This window comes from Oryzias latipes, chromosome 19 (assembly GCF_053564925.1).
Source record: "Oryzias latipes strain Hd-rR chromosome 19, Olatipes_Hd-rR_3.1".
Lineage (NCBI taxonomy): Eukaryota > Metazoa > Chordata > Actinopteri > Beloniformes > Adrianichthyidae > Oryzias > Oryzias latipes.
The window spans coordinates 23,668,501-23,688,859 of NC_136255.1; the positions used below are offsets into that span (position 1 = coordinate 23,668,501).

Genomic DNA, 20,359 nt, shown 5'->3' on the forward strand with positions numbered 1-20,359 from the left:
TAGGAGAAAAAACATAGTTTTTATTCACGACTTTGAGATTTTCTTATAAAATAAAGAAAAGGGAAAAGAATTAAAAAGTTACAAAAGTTGAAAGAATCGACCAAGTTTGCGTCAATGTTGCCGTTGCGCCCTCTAGCGGTTGAAGTGGGTAAAGCAGACAAAAGAACAACCCACAAGTTACTTCCTACATTACTTATTAATGCAATTTAAAAGTAATAATTTACTTTAAGATATTATTGTCACAGATTTGTAATTTGCAACATGACTTTACTTTTACTTTTAAGTTAGTTTGTCATTCCTGGAGAGGAGTAGGACATACAACAGGAAGTGACAAAAGGGGTGATACAGTTGGATAATTACTACAAATTACAGCCAATAAACTGCATTTTTAGTGAAATGAATGCAAAGCAAGACTGACCCTCAGCTTAAGTCAGTGTAGTCCATAAAATCAAGATATGGTCCACCTGCTTATTAGAAAAAAGCTGAACACTAAATAGAATATCTGAGACATGATTGTCTCAGAAAAAGCACAAAAGTAACGGAAAATTACTTTACTTTTTAAACAATAGCTAGACGAATATGCTCTGAAAGAAATGTGCTCAACACACCTATTAGGAACACAAAAATTAAATCAACTGGGCTGCTTTTTTAAGCCAAATATAAAAATGGTGTGTTGTTGTCTTGTGTTATAGTTTTGAATGTTGCATAAACGTTTTCTGCAAGAAATCTTCATTCATAAAGTTTATATTTTTATGGGGGAACAACTGCAGAATTATAATAATAATTTCAAGGGAAATGATTTCTGATCATAATTTTAAATACACTGAAGGTCAAACATAATTTGACCCTAAATGTCACTTGTAGAAATCTTTGTCGTCTAAGTTCATTCTTTTTATCATAATACTTTTTTTTCTACTCAGTCATTTCATTTGTTATGGTCAAATTTGTGTAAACTAAATTAATTCTTGAATATTTTAAAGTTTTTTTATTTAATTTATTCAGATTATAACATGTTTTGGCCTTGACTTTAGTGGGTAACGCGTGCAACTGTAGCTTCATTTATCGATTCATTCTTACAGGTCTCTTTTTTTGTTTGTTTACAGACAAACTTTCATAGTAAATTTGGATTTCTTGAGCTAAGATTTAGTCATGAACGTTGAAGACCATATCATTTTAAACAACAAGGATTTTATCACCTTTTTTTTGGACAAAAATTAACTCAAACAAGCTTGAATTGTCTTTTCCAACAGTAAGACTCAGCAGAAAACAATGGAACAAACGTTTCTCTTACTATATTCTGTTCCTGGTTTCTCTATATTGATCAAAAATCTGTAAAACATAAAAAATAAACAGGTGGATCTGTTTGTTTTTTCCTGCAGTTACGGTTTTGGTTAGAGTAGCTCTGAACACGGCACAGACCTCAACATGTTAAGTTACTGATCTCATCTCCTTTGGGTCATGAATGCTTGGCCTCTTTCAATGAATAACCCAGTCAGGTCTGGGACTCTGTTGCCCTCCAGCAGACCGGCAGATATTTAAGAGTCCTTCAGCTCCCCATCGTCCTATTGACTTTCTCTGTTTGGTTTTACGTCTGATGGATGGCGTCAGGATCAGCCAATGAGGACATTCCTTTCCTGTCTGTGGACAACAGGTTTTGTTTAAGGTTGACATGACGAAGAGAACTGGAGGAACATAAAAGCTCTGCACAAGCAGATTTGGGGATTTAGAGCTCGACAGCAGAATGTTGTATTTTTTCGATCTACTTAGATATTATTACACTTCATCATTTGTGATGTTATCTTAAGTTACCTTATAGCGAAGACCTTTTAGATTAGGAGTATGGCTGGTTTAAGAAACTGGAAGGATCTATGGATGCTTTATGAGACGGAGGAGCAATATACCAGGTTTCCGTGAGTTTATATAACCTTCTTTTTTTTATTTTTATGCATCAGATAAGATAAGATAAGATAAGATAAGATAAGATAAGATAAGATAAGATAAGATAAGATAAGATAAGATAAGATAAGATAAGATAAGATAAGATAAGATAAGATAAGATAAGATAAGATAAGATAAGATAAGATAAGATAAGATAAGATAAGATAAGATAAGATAAGATAAGATAAGATAAGATAAATATAAGCATGTTTGCTATGTGCATGAGCCATTTGTCTGCAGTGTGGAAAGAAAAAGTAATTAATAATAATAAATACCCAAGTAAACAGCACACACACATATACATAAGTATTAGCCAGGACAGAGTACTGCCTCTAGGATTAGCTATAACTATATCATAGTCAGAAAAAATCTGTTTTTTTTAATCTATTTGTTTGTTAAATTTGCCTTTAAAAGTATTATTAGCTCTTATTATAGGCTAAAAAGGATATCTGCAGTTTCTAGTATCCCTTGTGCTATCTTAGATGACCCCACTCTAACATTGACGTGTTCTCCTTACCATCACAAAGGTGGATAAAGGTTCTAAGATTTCATGTAATCCATGGACACCAGTGAAGATCACAAATCACTGAAGAAAAAAGGTTCAGCGCACTGCCTAGGATAGCACAAGCAATAACTTTTTTCAATAACTTTTAAAAAGATTTCAGCAGTATTTCCACATTGGGGCGCCACAAACCAGCTTCTGTTATCCATTAACGTCAAATTTCTCTGATTCTCTGATTTTTGACTTCATTCCTACAGAGAGCTTAGTGTGGCACCAATTCCTCAATGCAGCTATAACTCAAAAGTTGCTTTAAAAAAATGACAATCAAGTGCTGTACTGACATACTGCTCGGACTAAGATATATAAGGTGGTAGAAAGTGGCAGGATCTGCTGTTAAATTGAATTCAGAGACATTTATGTCTGACTAACTTTAATTTCTGCTAACATGAGGTTTTTTTCCTATTTCGGTGCAGTGATCAAGCTTCCGGTGCCAGTCCTGCAGAGAAACTCGACCTCGAGCTGCTGCAGCGACTACTGAATGCATTCAATTCTCCAAAAGTTGGACTGCAGACAAACACGTCAAAGGGAAGGAGCGGCGGTCCAGACAAACAGCCTGGAATAAAGCTGGAAGAATTCAAAAAGTCACTGAGTTCTGTGACTTGTAGTGAAGAATCCTGGATAGAAGAATTGTTCTGTGAGGTACACAGAATCAAGTTTTGCCATTTAAAGTGAAAAAAGAAATCTATTACACAACATAATAAATCAGCTTTGAAATAAAATGCATTATTATTATTATTATTGTGGTTAATAACCACAACAATAATAATAATGTCCAGTTTATCTCGGCCTCCAGTCAGCTGGTGTGAATTCTAAGCTACCAAACTCTATTTTTCTCCTTAGATTGACATCAGCCACGCTGGGGAAGTAACATGGCAGCAGCTGTGCTCTTATTTACTTCAAGAGTACAAAGAAAGACAGCGAGCGTCCACTCCCCCAGCTGCTCTGCTGGACGCCCAGCCACAGTTCACACTCTGCTCCCAGAACAAGGTAACTCTGGAGCCCTTCAGTCACAGAGGAGCATCTTATGGCTTTTTCCTGACAATGGAGGACATATTTAAAAAAAACGAAGCTGCATTTCTAAGTATTTCTTAATTCTTATCATGATAAATGAGAAAAAAACTGCATTTGAAGAGCATGTAGAAAACCTCCAACCTCCGCTCCATTCTTTGAAACGCTAGATCCATGTACACCTTTGCCGTCCTTGTTTGAGCTGGCATCTGGCTCAAAACTGTCCGGCTGGATAGCTCTGATATTGTTTGTTCACCTTTTGGCACATCCCTTCAGGGGGCACCACAGCAAAGTAAATTTCACTGATTCGCCCAGGGGGGTTAGGAAGACATTTTTACACTGGATGCTCCTTCTGACACAATCCTGTCTTTAATCTGGACTTGAGACCGGCACAGGCGGGCCCAGACTTGTGACTATGTAGCCCCTTCGTGTCAACATAGTTAGGCAACAGGGCAAAGGGTCTTGCCCTAGAATCCATTCTGGAGGAACCTCCTCTCCTCACCTGGGAAACAAACCCTGATTTCTCATGTGCCAGTCCTACTCACAGCCAATCGAGCCATCCAGCCCCTGGAGCAAGGTTGTTCTGCACCAATAGTCTCACCAACAACTCAGAAGCAAATTTATAATGACTCCAGCCACTCTGGAGAAACTATGTCCTAGAAAACTACTTTTTTGGCTAAAAACCGTATGATCATAATTAAAAGACCGCTGGGAACACTTCATCTGAGATTATCGAAGTGGGATTTTAAAGTAACAGTACATATGTCAACTTTTGAGTATATATAATTGAATGCAGCAAAGAAGTTGTGGGTCTTTAACCTGGATTTATATAAACAGTGTTTCATAAAAAAACACAAGTATTTGCCCAGTCGAACCAGTCAGTCTGTTGTCTGTATCATTTCTTCTCAGCGGGAGCCAACAGTTCGTATTCTTTCCATTTCCCAACAACCTCCACTCCGCTACATCACTGTCAGTAAAGGGGGTCACATCACCGTCTGGAGCAGCAGCCTGCGCATCCTCCAAACCTTCATGGTGAGCCTCATGAAGAGATTCCTTCAAACATCGTCAGACAGATGCAGCACGCCCCCCATTTCCCCTTTGTTCACCAGGTTTCTGGAGATCCAGAACACTCAAGCAGGCTCAGAGGCTGGGTCACCGATGCTGCGTACATGAGAGGCCTCCACAGGGTTGCCATAGTGACCGACCACAGGGATGCACACTTTGTCAAAGTTTCTCCAACTGACATTTTTGAGGACGTCCATCTTTTTGGTAGTTTGGTAAATGTGTGAAAACTGAAACGTTGGCAAATAACAAGAACATTGATTATAATCTGTTGGGTTTCAGGGTTTCGATGTGTTCTCACAGCTGTTTGTTTTGGGTTTGACTCTCAGGTAGGACTGCTGTTTAATTTATTTATTTATTTTTGATGTTCAACTAATGTTTGACTCGAAGGCGAAGAATTCATCCCTTTAATCTAAGAGGTTTTCTCTCCAAGCGCCCAGAGCAACCCCCACTGCTGCTCCTGGGAGATGAAAAAGGAGGAGTTCACTTGATGTGGTTTCTGAACACATCTAAAGGCCTTTTTAAGAGAGCATCCAAGACAGAAAGAGGCCCACAAAGAATACTTTTCTCAGTAGGTGCTATCTTTTGTGTTGTGCTATTTCAGTTGAATTGCTTCTCACAAAACAGAGATTCAAGGAGCTTTGACCTGCTGCTGCTGCACTTTCCTCCATTTTCTTATCTCAAAAGGACCTTGATGATCACGACAACATGGTCTCCTGTCGTCACATCGCCAACATCCACAGAGCAGCAATCAACAGGGTGATGTTTGACCCCGGCGCCAATGTCATCATGACATCATCGGAGAGTGAAACCACATCTGTGGTCTTTATGAAGGTGTCAATGAAGCAGGAGCCATATATTTGGAAATTTAGCCAGGTAATTTGCATCATATTCTCATAGCAGAATTAAATTCTGGACATTTATCAGTTGTTTGAAATAATATGATGGTGTTTTGGGTCACAGTGACCCTGATAGTAAGGATCGGAAAAACGAGTTTGGAAAGCAACCTTTAGTTTGAAGTCAGTTAATGATTTATATAGACTTTAGATGAGTTGTTGCACTTTTTTGAGAACCTACTAGTTTTTATTTTCTTAAAGAAGTCAACCCTGCAAAAAGAAAGTGAATTTTATTGCTTGCAAGTTGTTACTTATAATGAGACATCAAAATCTAGGTAAGGTGTTTCACCCAAGCATTCAAAAAGGAAAAAAAACAAGCTTAAAAAGGTTAACTGTGAGATAAACTTCAAACTATATGTTCTATAGCCAAATAAGAAGTATTTTTTGCTAGTTTTAAGTAAATAGTTTTTATTTTCTAAGTTTTTAAAGGAACTAACTGAGGTTAAATTTGATTACAGGGACCGAAAACTAGTGTCATAAGTGGAAATGACTCATCTTAGAACAGAATTTGGGCAAAATGAGAATCTGATCCTAAATCTAATCAAATCTAAAACTAACATTTTTAACACATCAATCAAAATTTGTGTTCCTAAAATAATGATAATTAATGCCAGTCTAACTTTTTAACATTTATTGAGCCCTTCCGAGCTCAATAAAGTTTGAAGCAAAACGATTTGCATGTATTTTAATTACAATTTCCTTGTTTTTTAAAATCTAATGGACACAAAAATTCTCAATGGTGCTAATTTTGAGGAAAACCTGGAGATAAGGGATGTTTGTGCCATTAATCCAAGCCCAAAACTTACCGTTTTCAGTGTAAAACTTTTGTGCTCAAAACGTTATTTTGCATTTGAAGAAGAAAAATAAGCGCAAACAAAACTTTTTTAATCTTGAAATATAAAAACATGTTCAAACCAAACGATTTTTACTCAAGTGTAATTCTGGCACCACGTTTAACGTTTTTTTAGAAGTTCTCAAAAGAGTGACTGTTGGGCTTGGAATAACGACAGGTGTGGAGCAAAGAGAAGTTAAAACAACTTAAACAGGGTTGTAAACTTTGCAAGGATCAAACGGTTTGCGGTGAAGATGCCACACTATTGTGTGAGACGCCAACCAATTAAAAATGAGGCGCATGCAATCGTTAAACGGGGCAGTGGTACTTCCTGTTTTGTTCAATGACTTTTTCATGACCACACCAAGCTCAGAACGAAAATCCTGTTAAAATCCTGTTGTTTCAAACAAAAATTCATTCTTATTGCTTAACTTTCTTCTCTTTTACTCCATTTGCAGGGAGCATTGTGCTTTGACTACAGTTCCTCTCTGCAGCTGTTGGTCACGGGAGGTAAGGACAGAAAAATCCGACTGTGGAGCCGATATGTGACCTTTAGTCCTTTAGCTGTGCTGCAGGGTCACCAGGCCTCTGTGATGGATGTTGCAATCTATCAGCCTGTTGAGCAGATCTTCAGCTACTCCAGAGACTCTGTGAGTCTTTGAACATTCAAAGCTTTAGCTCTAAAGTGTCTCAGACTTTCATCAAAACTGCGTTTGTTCTCTCGTTAGGAGCTGAGGGTTTGGGATGTTTCCACTCATGTCTGTCTGAAAACGATCCCACTGCAGTTTCCGTGCTTGCAGCCCAGTCGCATCCCCGAGCACGCCACTTTTCCTTTCCTGCTGCTGAGCCCCCCTTTTCCTGAGCAGACGTACCCTCATTTAATTGTGTGCTGCAAAGACTACCTGGCACGCTTCCGTTTGGCTAGAAAAGGAAGCAGAGTGGGTGGCTGGTTGACAGCTGAGGGAAGGGAATTTGGAGGAGAAAGTTCTGGATCTGTCTCCTGTACTCTGTACAACCCCACCCTGAGACAGGTGGTGACGGGACACAGCGACTCATCAGTGTGCCTGTGGGACGTTCAGACCGGGAGGATGGGTCTTTGCATTTTCCATGCTCATGGAGAGAAAAGGCTCACCCGCATGGAGCTGGACTCGTCTCACAGAAAGCTGATCACTGCGGCTTCCAACGGCACCATTAAGGTTTAAAACTGCATCCAATTAATTCCATTTTACCCCAATAAAAAGCTATAATTGAAAAGCTTTTTCTCAAGCAGGTGTGGAATTTACTGAATGGCCACAACTTGCTCAAGCTGGAGCCTTTTTCAAACTCAGAGGTCACCGGCCTGGTCTGTCTCCATGACAACCAGCTGCTTGCAGCGGGATGGAGCCAGCAGATTGTTCAGTACGACATTGCAAAAGCCACGGTAAACGTTTGAAGCGATAAAAAAACAAGAAAAGAGTCATTAAGCACCACAAAAGCAGAAATGTCTTCTTCATCTCAGGCAGAATAGAAGTAAATCTAAGGCGTATTGGGGAAAAATGAGTCACTGGAAGTTATTTCTTTAATTGTTAACTAGAAATGCTAAAATAATTACAAGAAATGTGTCTCTTTATTGCAATAATTGCTTTCTCCTAAAATCTGAGGTGTTTTTGTTTCTGTAAATTTGATCTTTATACCTCAACGACTTTTTCAGGGTCAGGCAGGTCTGACTGAACTGCGTTCCAGGTTTAATAGAAACAAACACAAAACAGTTTTTGAAAAACAGATTCTCCTAACATGCACGTAAGTGAGCTGTGGGAGGAAAATGGAGAATACAAAGCAATATAATTACAACCACAATGTGAGCTATGTGCATTTTCAATAAAAGCATTGCAGTCTGCATTATGGAGAGAAATTCTGCCATATTTTAATCTATAAAATGTTGTTTGCAAGCTTCGAGTTATTTTTGGCTGTAGATTTTTAATTGAATTGAAATTATTTACTCTAAATTATTTCCACAATTGGGCTATATCGTGAAAACTGCATGGTCGTGACGGCTTTGCAAGCTGGTAATTATTTGTCTTTTATTGATTATGATTTTTAAATAAAGTCATATATAGAATTAGGCAAGCTATCCAACATGAAAAGAAAATAATGAAGGGATTTCTTTAAAAGTCAATGCGTTTGCATGAAAAATAAAAGATTGTTTTTAAAGGGTACATCCAAAATAAAAATTTTATTTAGTAACACAAAAAAACTTCAGTTGCCAAAATGACATAATGGACATAAAAGCTTTGGTTGATGGAAAAAAAGGCATTTGAAGAGTAAGTAAACACTTAACCTTAGAAAGCTTAACAGGTTGTGGAATAGTTTCAGATATTAACCACTTTATTGGTGCTGAATGTTATGCCGGGAGGATCCTGACCTTGTTTCTTAGTCCAATATTATTTCTTAAGCAAATAATCCAATGTCTTGTTCCAAAGTTTCCTCCAACCCTTTTGATTTCTTTACTTCTTGACTTTGTTCGGCTCACTTATCGGTTCTCAGTGGTCTAACAGACCTTGGTCTTCAACTGCATGATCCTGCAGCATCAAGTGTGGTACTCATATGATCAGTGATCACCAGTGATGATTTTTGAGGAAGAACTGGATTATCAACAAATCCTTATTTTTCTTAATAGTCTCTGCATAAAGACTTTATCATAAAAAACACTGAAAATACCAACAAGAAGACATTGATTCAGTCTGCAGGAACAGAGCTCACAGCTCTCACTAAGAGTACTCCAGCTTTAGAGTGCATATAAAGGGGCTTACCCACCCCAGGCATGGAGAGAAAAGTTCATGCAGCCTTTGAGCTCATGTTAGCTGACAGCAAGCAGCATAAAGGTTTTTTTTTTCATTTTGGGACTTTACTTGTGACAGAAAACGTCTAAAACTAGCATAAAAAAAACTGGCACAGAAGAATCCTCTCAACATGATACAATCTTCATTTCTGTCTGTACTGAGCTTTGTAGGACTCTGAAGTGAACATAAAGATCTCCTGGGAGTCCAGCGAGGTTTCCAAGTCCAACATCGTGACCATGGGCCTGTGTGCTTCTCTGGGAGTTGTTGCCACTGCAAATCACGATGGAGATATAATAATATGGAGAATAGACACACAAAAGCCTTTGCTCCAACTACACAATGAAACACAGTAAGATGAGGCTTTTATTTGTATGTCGGTCATCAGGTTTCCATGGATTATTCATAGTTCAGCTGTTTTATTTAAGTATTTCACAATTAAAAATGTAACATAAAAAATAGATCTATTTTGTATTTTATTTTAGAAAATCAAGTTAGTTTTTTTCAAATACCTAAAATTCTGAATAAGATTAAATGTCCAAACTTTGGTTTCTGAAAGAAATTCTGCATATTTTAATGACATCCTCCAGTCAAAATCATTGCTGGTAGTAAGTAGGATATGACAAAAACATAGTTTTTATTTTTTATTTTTTTTTTTTTTTGTATTTACTTACAGATCCACTCTAATAAAAATAGTGTTTTTGGTGGTCTTGTGGCATTTTTCTGATGGTTGAGGATATTTATACAGAAATTTAAGCTTAAAATAGCATTTTTAAGCATTTCAGGAAGTGGGGTGGGGTTTCTCTGCACCAATGGTCCCACCCACACCTTAGAGGTGAATTTTTAATTAACTCCTGCAGAAAATATGTCCTAGAAAACTACACTTTTTGTTGGGCTAAAACCCACATAATCACAATTTAAATACCACTGGGAATGTTTTAAGAACTAGATCAAAAGATGGTTAGAGTGGTTCTTTATTGGAAATTGTTTTAAAAGCAGGTCTACGAATTAGTGAACATTGACTATGAAACTGAATCTGCATATAATAAGTATCCACAGTGTAGGAGATGAACCTACAATAAAATCATCACCAAAAGCAAAAAAAGCAAAGCCAAGTAAATGAACCACATTGGGCATAACGACCTGTTTTTGCTTGATTTCTTGTGTGCATGCAGAGAAAAAGAGCTTGTGGACAGCCTCCTCTTTCTCCAGCCTCAAGCTAGAAATGAGGAGTCCAAAACTCAAGTTGTCCTGGTGTCCTCTCAAGCTGGCTGTGTGTGTTTCCGGAACATCACTGGAGAACATCATGTTTATGGTGAGCAGAGAAAAAGGGTGCAGCAGTCAAGCAACGACCAGCTGATAAACATCTGTCAGTTGCTACAACTTAAAGATGGATTAACACGCAGCACAAGCTCTGACAGTCGAGCTGAACTGTCGAATTGGCCTCCCGCCGGTCCCATTCTTGGCAAGCCACAACTATGTCTCTTTCCAGATCCCATCTGTGTTTAGTGGTGTGGGATTCAAGTCCTGTGACCAATGCGTATGTGTACGGGCCTGCTTGGGTTTGTTTGTACGAGTGCAAGTGAACCGTTGCAACTCTGCATCTGTGGGTCTCTGAGAATTCATGCAGACAAGACAAAGATCCTTTGGAGTGGGGGCTCGTCTGGGGTTATTTTAAGGGTTCACCCCACAGTTTTACATTTCAAAAAATCCTTCTGCTCCTAAAAGCTACTACAATTCAGTTAATGCAAAGCATAAAATAGTGTTTTTGAGTTAAATTAGATCAAAAGCCAAAGTTTAAATAAGTAACTCAAACCCAGTCCTGAATTTGAAGCCAATCTGAAAATACTAGAAGCTCCTTGAAGGACCATTGGAGGAAGGTCACAAAAGGGAAAACTTTCCCATCAAATCCAAGATTAAATTACTCCTAAAATAAACTTGTATATCAAGTGTTTTCAAAACTCTTGCAGTGTTTCTTGCTTTATTTTACTTTCCTGACATCTGTGTAAGATTTGAAATAATTTTTGCTAAGCAAGTTATGAACACATAGAATTTAAAGCATTGCATGAATCGTGGGCAAAAACCGCTCCCAAAGCCGCCCCCTTTCGACCCGTCTTCACTGGGTGCGCGGTCGCTACACCTCCCTCACTATCCCCTTCTGCCCCTGCCACCCTGGTCAGAGCTGCATGCGACAAATTCATTAAAAAAAGTTTTTTTTTCAATAAATGTTGGCTTTTTTGTTTTATCTTTATAGCAACCATTTAATTTTTTGGGTGACAAACATATCTGTGACATTTTTAGAACAATCAGCAAAAGTAAATTTTGGAATTTTCTTGGCAAGGGAAGATTTTTTTATTAACCATGCCCACAATCCTAATACATTCAAGTACTATGTGGTATCATTTTGTTTAGCTTGAGCCAAGGATTCATGTATTAAAGTTTCACAGTTTTCCAGTAAAAAATATGGGAGCAATAGGGGAACGCCACTTTTGCACAATCTGCCAGCTTTAAAACCAACACTTTTTGCTCGAATAGTTTCCCAATGATGCTCGAGGAGTTATGAGGTGATAGATCAAAATCCCTACGAGGAGTTTAAATCTGGAGCTGGTACTAAAGGGGGATTTTTCATTTTAATTTAATACGTCAGCCTCTTCCCGAGGCCACAGGTGTGCTAAAATGTGAAAAACAAAATGGTTGCCGAGCTGTGGGTCCTGTGGCCATCCCATAATAATTTTAAAACTTCCTGTCAGTATCCCAGACATAAGTGTTGTGGTTTTGTTAGTGGAATTTGAAATATTCTTTTGAGCCCCATAAGAGATTTTGGCTCCATTTTAATGGTTTATCCCGTTGTGATGTGCTTTTTTTTGGGGGGGGGGGGGGGGGGTCACTATATCAAAAATTAATTTTTACCGGGTACTAGGTCTGTGCACATCTTGGTGAGATTTTGAGTATGTGGTGAGGGCAAATCTTGTTCAACGTTTCTTGCAGTCCAGGACCTAAAAAGGGTTTTTTTGTTGTTTCCTGATCCATGGCTGCATGATAACATTGTCCCCCCCCATCTCAGGAAAATTCTATGTTCCGGAGCAACTAGGCCAGCGTGTGCTTAGTCTGAGCTCAGATCAGAATAAAAACAGCATCCTGGTCTCAGGTGACACAACGGGCTGCCTCCAGATCTGGGACATTTCTTCCTATGCTCTGGAACTCCAACATGAGGTGAGCTGTAGTCAATACCAATGAAACTGAAGGTGTGTGCTTTACAGTTTGTCCCAAAGTAAGTGATCGTTTCTCATCCGTGCAGCCGTTTTCAGAGAAACCGCCTCTGCTTCAAAGATGGACGGCTTACAAAATGCCACTGAGACATGTTGAGGTTCTGGAGGTGGCGGACATGCTGCTCATCCTCGCAGCATCAGACGATGGTTCTGCTGGACTCTGGACAACAGGCGGCAAGCATGTGGGTCATTTTGGGCAGAAGGTGATCCGGAATATCGCAGATTCAACTACCTATCTCAGGTGAAGCAGGATGCTACAACATTGAAGGAAATGTTACCAGTTCAACATGAACAATAGCATAAAAGACAAAGCTAAGGGAATAAAGAAGATAAAACATTCAACGCATGGTCTTTTGGAACTAAGATTAACATTACCTTTTGATCATTTAAAATCATTCACTAAAATGGTTATTTGATCACTCAAACAGAAATACTGGTTTAGGAATATATAAATAAATAAATAAAAGTAGTAGAATTGTAAAATAGGGTTCAAATTGTCACTTTTCAACAATGAAACAGTGATGCTACGTTCAAATCGGCCTCAGCAATGCACGTTCAAACACCAGTTTCAATTTAAAGTCTATGTAATCGCATGTGAATATGCATTTTTGGGCTTCCATGTCCAAAATTCTCATGATCATCTGTCGCTACAAAAGACTGAACAAAAGTTCAGTCCAGTTTCGGGCTCCACGTAATAAACGCGCATCATTAAACAATTGAACCTGGTTAGACTTTGACCAATCAGGGACTCTGATTTAGTACTGACGTATGAATGGTTTCCATTTGAATTCAATGCAAATAACAAAACAAAACAAAAAACTGCACAAGTAGCACAATGATTCACAACCCAAATGATGATACAATAATTCTTATCCTAATGACCTTCTTTCTCCAGAATCCCGTTTCTTGGCAAAAATGTTGTCTTTTTTTTAAACATACTGCACAAATGTTTTGCTTCATTTTTTTTATAACTTTGAACTTATTTATGCTGACAAACAACAAAGGTGTGTGTAGGAGACCCATTCAAAAAAGGAAATAATTTAGCAAATCATGGAAAATTGTAAGGAATGTATTTTTTACCATTGTGCCTCCAAGTTTAATCTTCAGCAGCTTTAAACAGTTTTAAAGCCTTCATCTACTTAAATATTTTGCTTGAATGATCCAGACTATTGCGACCTTTCTAAAATGCATATTTTGACTCGCCAAAATGGCTCACATAGAGAACCTCTGTGTTTTCAGTCTGAAAATTTCACGGCAACCTTTTTCATTTGGAGGCTCTGACCTGTTTTCTTAGTGAAACTGATATCATAAAAACCTTTTTTGGCCAGACCTTAAAAACAGTCCCAAATTGATTTACTTTATTGACATATTTCCTTTTTCCCCCCGTCTCCTTCTGCTGCAGACATGGCTCCAGATTGCACGAGCCAACAGTTTCTGTGTTGGATCTGTCGAATAAGTCCCACAAAGTTGCTAACATGTCTGGAGACTTAATATAAATGTAAACAACTCAATTTAGTCCTAACAATTTCCACATGGGAACTGCCAACAACTAACTGTTAAGCGTTTTGCACCACAGAACAATGAAGATGTCAGCTGTGTCTCCATTTACAAATCCCTTTGCAGGCGTGTCTGACACTGTAAATGTGTGTTGTTAATCATGCACATGTTGAAACAGAGGTTTATATTATTTACTGAAGCAGGGTTAGCATACATGGAAGCAAGTATAACCCTCAAACCTGTCTACTTTCAGGGTATGGATTTTTATTAATTCCAATAATCTCTCACAACACAACTCCGCTTCTATGACCACATGTTTCTACTGCTATTTTTTCATTTTTGATTGCAAAACAGCTATTTAAAATGTCAGTGTTGAACAATCTAGGTCAATTATGAGAGTTTCTGTGTATCTCAATGAGGGAAGTCGGAGCATTCCTCACATTCTCCTCCGCAAATGTTTGGAGCTCCACTCTGAAACATGTTATGCCTATAAGACGCTGCAAGATTTTTAAAGGGACCAACATTAACAAAGTTAAACTCTATTTATATTATCATTATTAAGTGTTTGTCAAAAAAAATGTATTTTGTTTTTATATTCGCTTACAGGGAGTTCACAATTATCCAGATTTTGTCCTCCTTCATTCCGCTTAAGCATTCATTCATCATTATGGAGAAATCTGATTAATTTGTTCCAGAAGACAGCATATCTGAGTTTATAAAGAAAAGTCTTCATTAATTGTTGAATCTAATAGTTTATATTTCTCATAGTTTAAAATGAGTTCAGACAGTAAACTACTCAGATGTGTCCGTTTTGTCAAAGATCAGAACAGAAAAAAGGTGTTAAAGTCAGTATTTTAACCAACTTAAGTGATCGATTTTGATAGAACACACAAAAAATATAGAATTTTATTTGATCTTAACCTCAAAATTATTCATCTTTACTCAAAATGTATGGGATTAACACCAGCATGTGACGTGATGAACATGAAACAAAGAAAAAGATAACTTGGCTGCGGAATGATTATTTAACCTGCTTCATAAAACGCTAATGTTAAAATATGAGCTCTCAGAGAACACTTTAACAATGTTTTCTACAAAGCTCTCTGTAAAAAGTGTTACTAGCTTTTTTTGGTTTTCCTCAGTGGCTGTGTTCATTTTCCAGATTTGTCTGGGTGTGGTATCACAAACTAATAGAGTTCAGCTTTCACTGTCTGGGAAGAAAAGTGAGTTTCTGTTTAAAAATAGACAACATGAACTTTGTTTTCCTGCCTTCCTGGTTTCGTTCCGACCCGAGTTAGAAAACGTCTGTCTGTATGTGTTACTCTGTGACGATGGGTTTCCACTTCAGAATCAAGGTTTGATGAGAAGTTGACACATTTTCTACATAGTGTTTCCCCTAAATTATCTTTTAGTTTATGTTTCATTTAGTTTTAGAACTTTCTGTGCTTACTTTTTAAATAATTTCAATGTGTAATATATATTTATTTTTATTAGCCGGTAATGGTTTACTAGCTCAGACAAAATATTGGTAATAAAGTGAGTCTGTAATGTGAAAGAATACAGTATATAGCTAAATCTGTGTTTGGATTTGATTATAAATAATTCAAAAATTGTGTCTATTTCCGATATTTGTCATTTGAAAGGATTAACTGCAGTTTTCTTTTGTTTCTCTGAGGCCAAAAGGAATACTTGGATGTTACTTTATCAAACCAACAGTGTAACAAGCCTTGCTCTCACTCAAATGTTCATGGGTGAGGTTAAAAATAAACATGAAAATGTCTGTCAAGTTTTAGTTCAAACACTTGACTGCAGTGGAAAATGTCATGAAGTCAAGGAAAGATGCGGAAACTTTAAGGAAAACAACAACTGTGCTTCAAGAAGTCGCGGAGTGCCGCGATCAAACTATACAAGAGGAGAAAACATAAAGTGCTTTGTGTTCCTTGTTTATGGCTGCCATGACAACCAAGTGAAAGTGCATCAACACTGCTAAGGTTTGTGATCTTCAAAACAAAGAAGAGGAATGAAGATTATGAGGTTCATTTCATTTAATAAAGGTGTGTTTCAATCCATGGAAACTATGCTCTTCTGCTCAGTTAATTTCTTCCATTATAAATACAGTTTAAATTCTTGGGAGTTATGCTGATTTATGGATATATTTAAGACTAATTATAACCTAGAGGTCTCCAAAAGAAGGTATGCTTTGCTGGTGAGTCCAAACAAACAAACAAAAAATAGATAAAAATTAGAAGTTTTGTTAGAAAATAAGTTTAAAAACACTATTGAATATGACAATACTAATGTTAAACATGGTGACACTGGTCCAGAAAGTCAAATGATTATAATAATAAGCTTACTAACTAAAGTTTGACAAACACCAGAGTGCTGAGCAAGAAACACATTTAAGGAAAAACATAAAACTTGTCAAATATAGAGCTGTCAACTAACAATGATTTCATTTGTCATCTTTACATTTTAGAAAAACTAAGAAATGTATTTTTTCTTTCAAGAAAGTTGTACATCCTTTCAGAAATCAGTAAAAATAAATAAATGTGCGTTTTTTTAATACAGAAAAGCAAAAGAGAATCTCCTTTGGTGTTAAATAAATGGGAACAAGTTTCTACCTTTACTGCTGTCTCTCATTCATTTTTCATTCAAACTTGTTTGTATCTTCAGCACTTGTGAATGAATTTCTCTTCAGTTTTACCTTCAGTATGTGACTATCAACTGCAGCGCTGTCTTCTCTCATTGTCCTGCTACTGTTTGTTATTATTTACAACTATTTTGTCTGAATTTTAATGAAATATTGAAATTTCCCTTTGATATTACTAATTTGATGTTTATTATCCCTAAAGTTAAGCCAATAATAAAGATGGCCCCAAAAACAAACATCGACCACGTGCATATTGGGTATTTCCACCGTTTGCAGCAATGACAGCTTGTCTCATGCTCCTCGCCAACCTCATGTTATGTTGTTCTGAGGCGTTCCACCCTTCCTCAAGTGCTACGCGCAGTTCTGCCAGGTCACTTGGGGGTCCAGTCATCCAATCTCTGCTTCAGCTGGTCCCAGACGGGACCTCACATCTAGTAAACGGGAATGCAACTGTTTGGCGTTTTCTAAACCATGTCTGAGTACAGAGGTCCTTAGGTACTGCTCATGGTTGTGGTCTGTCACAAACTCTGACAGTAGTTCTCTGTCTTGATGCAAGTTCAGCTGCAACATCTGACTGCCTACTACCAGTCCAAAGGCTCGCTATTGCCAAGTGGCGCTGCTTGTAGGTTATGTGATGTTGTTCATTACTTTGTTTTGATTCGATTACAAACAATATATGCTTTTTATACCGACAGAATGTTTAAATTGATGCCACACTGACAAGGGTTTTCTTTTAGATTTTTTTGGTTTTTGCCCCAATAAGTGAGCCACAAAGTGAGACCATTATGTGGACAAAATGAGGTGTTTACGACCACAGTACAATTACCTTCCTATACCCAAAATCTGTGAATTGAAACAAGCACCGTACGATTTCCACCAAGTTTTTTTGAATGGTGTAAATGAGCTTCTAAATGCTAATTTACACTTTGAAGCTTGACTCTTACGTTTGACATTGGACTAGTGTCTGACTTGTGAGAATCCACTCATTCTATTTCACTGCTTTTCCTTCACCATGAGATATTGTCTAAATTAATCCTCTGGAGGTTTATTTTTGACAGAAACACAAACATTAGCCTCCTCCAGTCATCCCAACAAAAAGCAACCTGCTCTGATCATCACAACCCAACTGAACCACACAGGTTTCTCAGCAGCACTCCCACTTGTGTCCTACTTTAGTTTGTCTATGTATAATTGATTTTAAAACTTCTCAGCCTGGATCGCTTTAAGTGTTGGTTTGAGAGTTCTGTGTGGGAAGCGGCACAATCAGTGTTTATGTCTCGAGTTCTCGGTGGATAAATATGAGCAGAATCAACCATGACAAGTGGAAAGGGCTTTCTTTCCCCAAGAAACCACTGATGCTTCACTAACGAACCCAATTGTCTGAACTCTGTTAAGCTGACTCATTAATACAAAGAGTTTAAAATTAAATACAATAGAAAAAACACCCTCACTCTGCAGATCTTGTGAAAGCACTTTTCCCAGGGTTTCTGCAGAATCAGCAGAAACTAAAAATGGGAGTGATGTGGTAACTTGTTTTCCTGACCCAACCGTACTTTGTGCAGATATTTACTTTCAGACAATAGCTCATCATTTTGCGTTGTAACTGCGGTCTTTGAAAAAGAAGAAAATGTTCACAGATCTTAGTCATCTGCCTTGTGTGTAAACAAATCAGAGGCTCTGTATCTGCAGAGGCTGTGACGTTCAGTTTTTGGGTTATCCATTCTTAATCATGAATACTACATTTTCAGCATTTATTTTTATGTTGGTTGAAAAAAAAACCTCACATATACCTTTTTTTTTGCTTCTCTTAACTAGCATGAGTGATGCCCCACCCGTTCTCTTGTGTTTGGTACTCACTTTCCTAGCTCAATCCATCATTTCCTGTCATTTATGCAGCTTATTGTTTTTAGTTAGGACCATTGACTGCATATGAGAACTGGACTGAGTGACCCCTCCCTCCTGGCGTTCCAAACAGGAAGTGCCCGCTGGCTCAAAAAGGCCGAAATTCCACAGACTTCTACAGAGAAATGTCTAATATTTAAAACATTTGATTGACAGATTTGCACGAGCTGCCTTTCAAGTGGTAGGGGTGTGGACTCCCAACAAGCTCACTCCTGATTGGCAAGAGTGGTTGCCATTAAAATGATGACTCAGACCGATTAGGACCAATCACTGCTTACCGGCAACGGCTGGCTCCAACATGACGTCCATATCATAAGAAATGGGCGTCTAAATTGACTTTAATTCATTTGGAGCTGGAATTAAACCCTTTTCTATGGGTGATGTCACACTTACTCGGTCCAGTTCTCAGATACAGGCCATGGTTGGGACTTATGCATGGAGTTTACTCAACAAAAGTTATAAATACAGTAAAATGAGTTTAGTTTAGTTTGGTCCGCTCACCTGTGGGGAAAAAACCAAAAACAGCTTAAGAGCTCATTTATTAAAAGCTGTTTAGGTAGGAACATTTTGTACTTGCTGATTAGCTTAAATTTACAGAAGAGAATGTGGAGCTTGAAATCAACCCAGTTGGATTTAAATTAGTAAAAAAAAAAAAAAAATCTAAGTCCTGGGTAATGAATTTTTTAGTTTCCTCATTCACAGAGTTACACTTTTTTTGACAACTGCTAATTAAACACATGCAAATTTAAGGCTGATGAGACCAGTGAGCCCTTTTCTAAACAGCATTTTTTCATCTGCTCCTGATTCATGATTATTTGAATAAAAAATCCTCAAAAAGGCCATTTTAAACCCAAATTTCTTTTTATTTGTCCTCCATTGTGAAAAAGAGGACATAAGAACATGTCAAAAATACCAAAACCACAATTTTCTTTCTCATTTAGGAAATCGATTTGTGGCAAATTCAACTGACCAACTTTAATTCGTACGGTGGTGTGAGAAAGTTTGGACACCCCTGATAATTTTCAAGATTTTTCTTCATAAATCATTGGTTGTTCGGATCATCAATTTCAGTTAAATACATCATATAGCAGATGAACACAGTGATATTTAAGAAGTGAAATGAAGTTTATTGGATTTAAAGAAACTATAATAAGAAACAATGATTACTTAAACAAAAATAGGCATGTGCGTAAATTTGGGCACCCCGGTTGTTTTATGGATTTGACTACCTTTAGCAATAATTATTGGAACACTAAATTTGTTTTACAAGCTTATTGGCCCTTGACCTACATACACATGTGAAGCCAATCATAAGAAGAGGTATTTAAGGTGGCCAAGAGCAATTTTGCAGGGGTGCCCAAACTTTCTCACACCACTGTAAATCTGCATTTTGTGAAGAAGTGAAAACAAGTGAAATGTTCATAGAAATGGTTTAATCCAGCTAAAAGAAATAAACTGCATCCACTGCTTGGTATGATAATAAGACACAGCTCTTCCAACTGGACAGCAAACATGATTTTAACTAGATCAGTGCTTTAAAAAATGTAATTATCTGTGCTTTTTTAGCCCCGCCGGCCAATCATAGTCAGAGATTTCCTGGCATTGGGGGTACGTAGAAGAAAAGATGCTAATTGAAACAAGGTTTGGGAAAGTAAACTCGTAATGAGAAACACATATTTGATCTTGAGACCATGTTTATTATAAATAAATGCTGACATGATTCATATTCAGTCTTCCTTTCACTTGTATCCCTCATCAACAGCAGATTCTCTCGACCTTTTCCTGTGGAGAAAATAAAAGACCCCGGAGAGCTGCTTCCAGACGCGTAAGTCCACACACATACAAGCACATCCAGATGACAGATGTTCCAAAATACCACAATAACAGCAATGCAATAAAATTGCCCCGTGAGAACTCCGCTGCCTCT

The 20,359-nt window shown here is 37.6% G+C and overlaps 1 protein-coding gene across 1 annotated transcript in view; it reads left to right on the top strand.

Moving 5' to 3' along the window:
* The first annotated feature begins 1,639 nt into the window (after positions 1 to 1,639).
* Positions 1,640 to 20,359, top strand: part of LOC101172029 (cilia- and flagella-associated protein 337) — a 30,835-nt gene continuing 12,115 nt past the window's right edge. The window contains exons 1-16 of the mRNA XM_023949092.2: positions 1,640 to 1,910; positions 2,914 to 3,139; positions 3,341 to 3,487; positions 4,418 to 4,540; positions 4,618 to 4,777; positions 4,853 to 4,899; positions 5,004 to 5,141; positions 5,258 to 5,446; positions 6,757 to 6,948; positions 7,027 to 7,494; positions 7,569 to 7,718; positions 9,288 to 9,466; positions 10,290 to 10,429; positions 12,179 to 12,327; positions 12,413 to 12,624; positions 20,195 to 20,257. Coding sequence (XP_023804860.2) covers positions 1,840 to 1,910; positions 2,914 to 3,139; positions 3,341 to 3,487; positions 4,418 to 4,540; positions 4,618 to 4,777; positions 4,853 to 4,899; positions 5,004 to 5,141; positions 5,258 to 5,446; positions 6,757 to 6,948; positions 7,027 to 7,494; positions 7,569 to 7,718; positions 9,288 to 9,466; positions 10,290 to 10,429; positions 12,179 to 12,327; positions 12,413 to 12,624; positions 20,195 to 20,257 — 2,654 coding nt within the window. The 5' untranslated portion in view covers positions 1,640 to 1,839. The remainder of the gene's footprint in view (positions 1,911 to 2,913; positions 3,140 to 3,340; positions 3,488 to 4,417; positions 4,541 to 4,617; positions 4,778 to 4,852; positions 4,900 to 5,003; positions 5,142 to 5,257; positions 5,447 to 6,756; positions 6,949 to 7,026; positions 7,495 to 7,568; positions 7,719 to 9,287; positions 9,467 to 10,289; positions 10,430 to 12,178; positions 12,328 to 12,412; positions 12,625 to 20,194; positions 20,258 to 20,359) is intronic.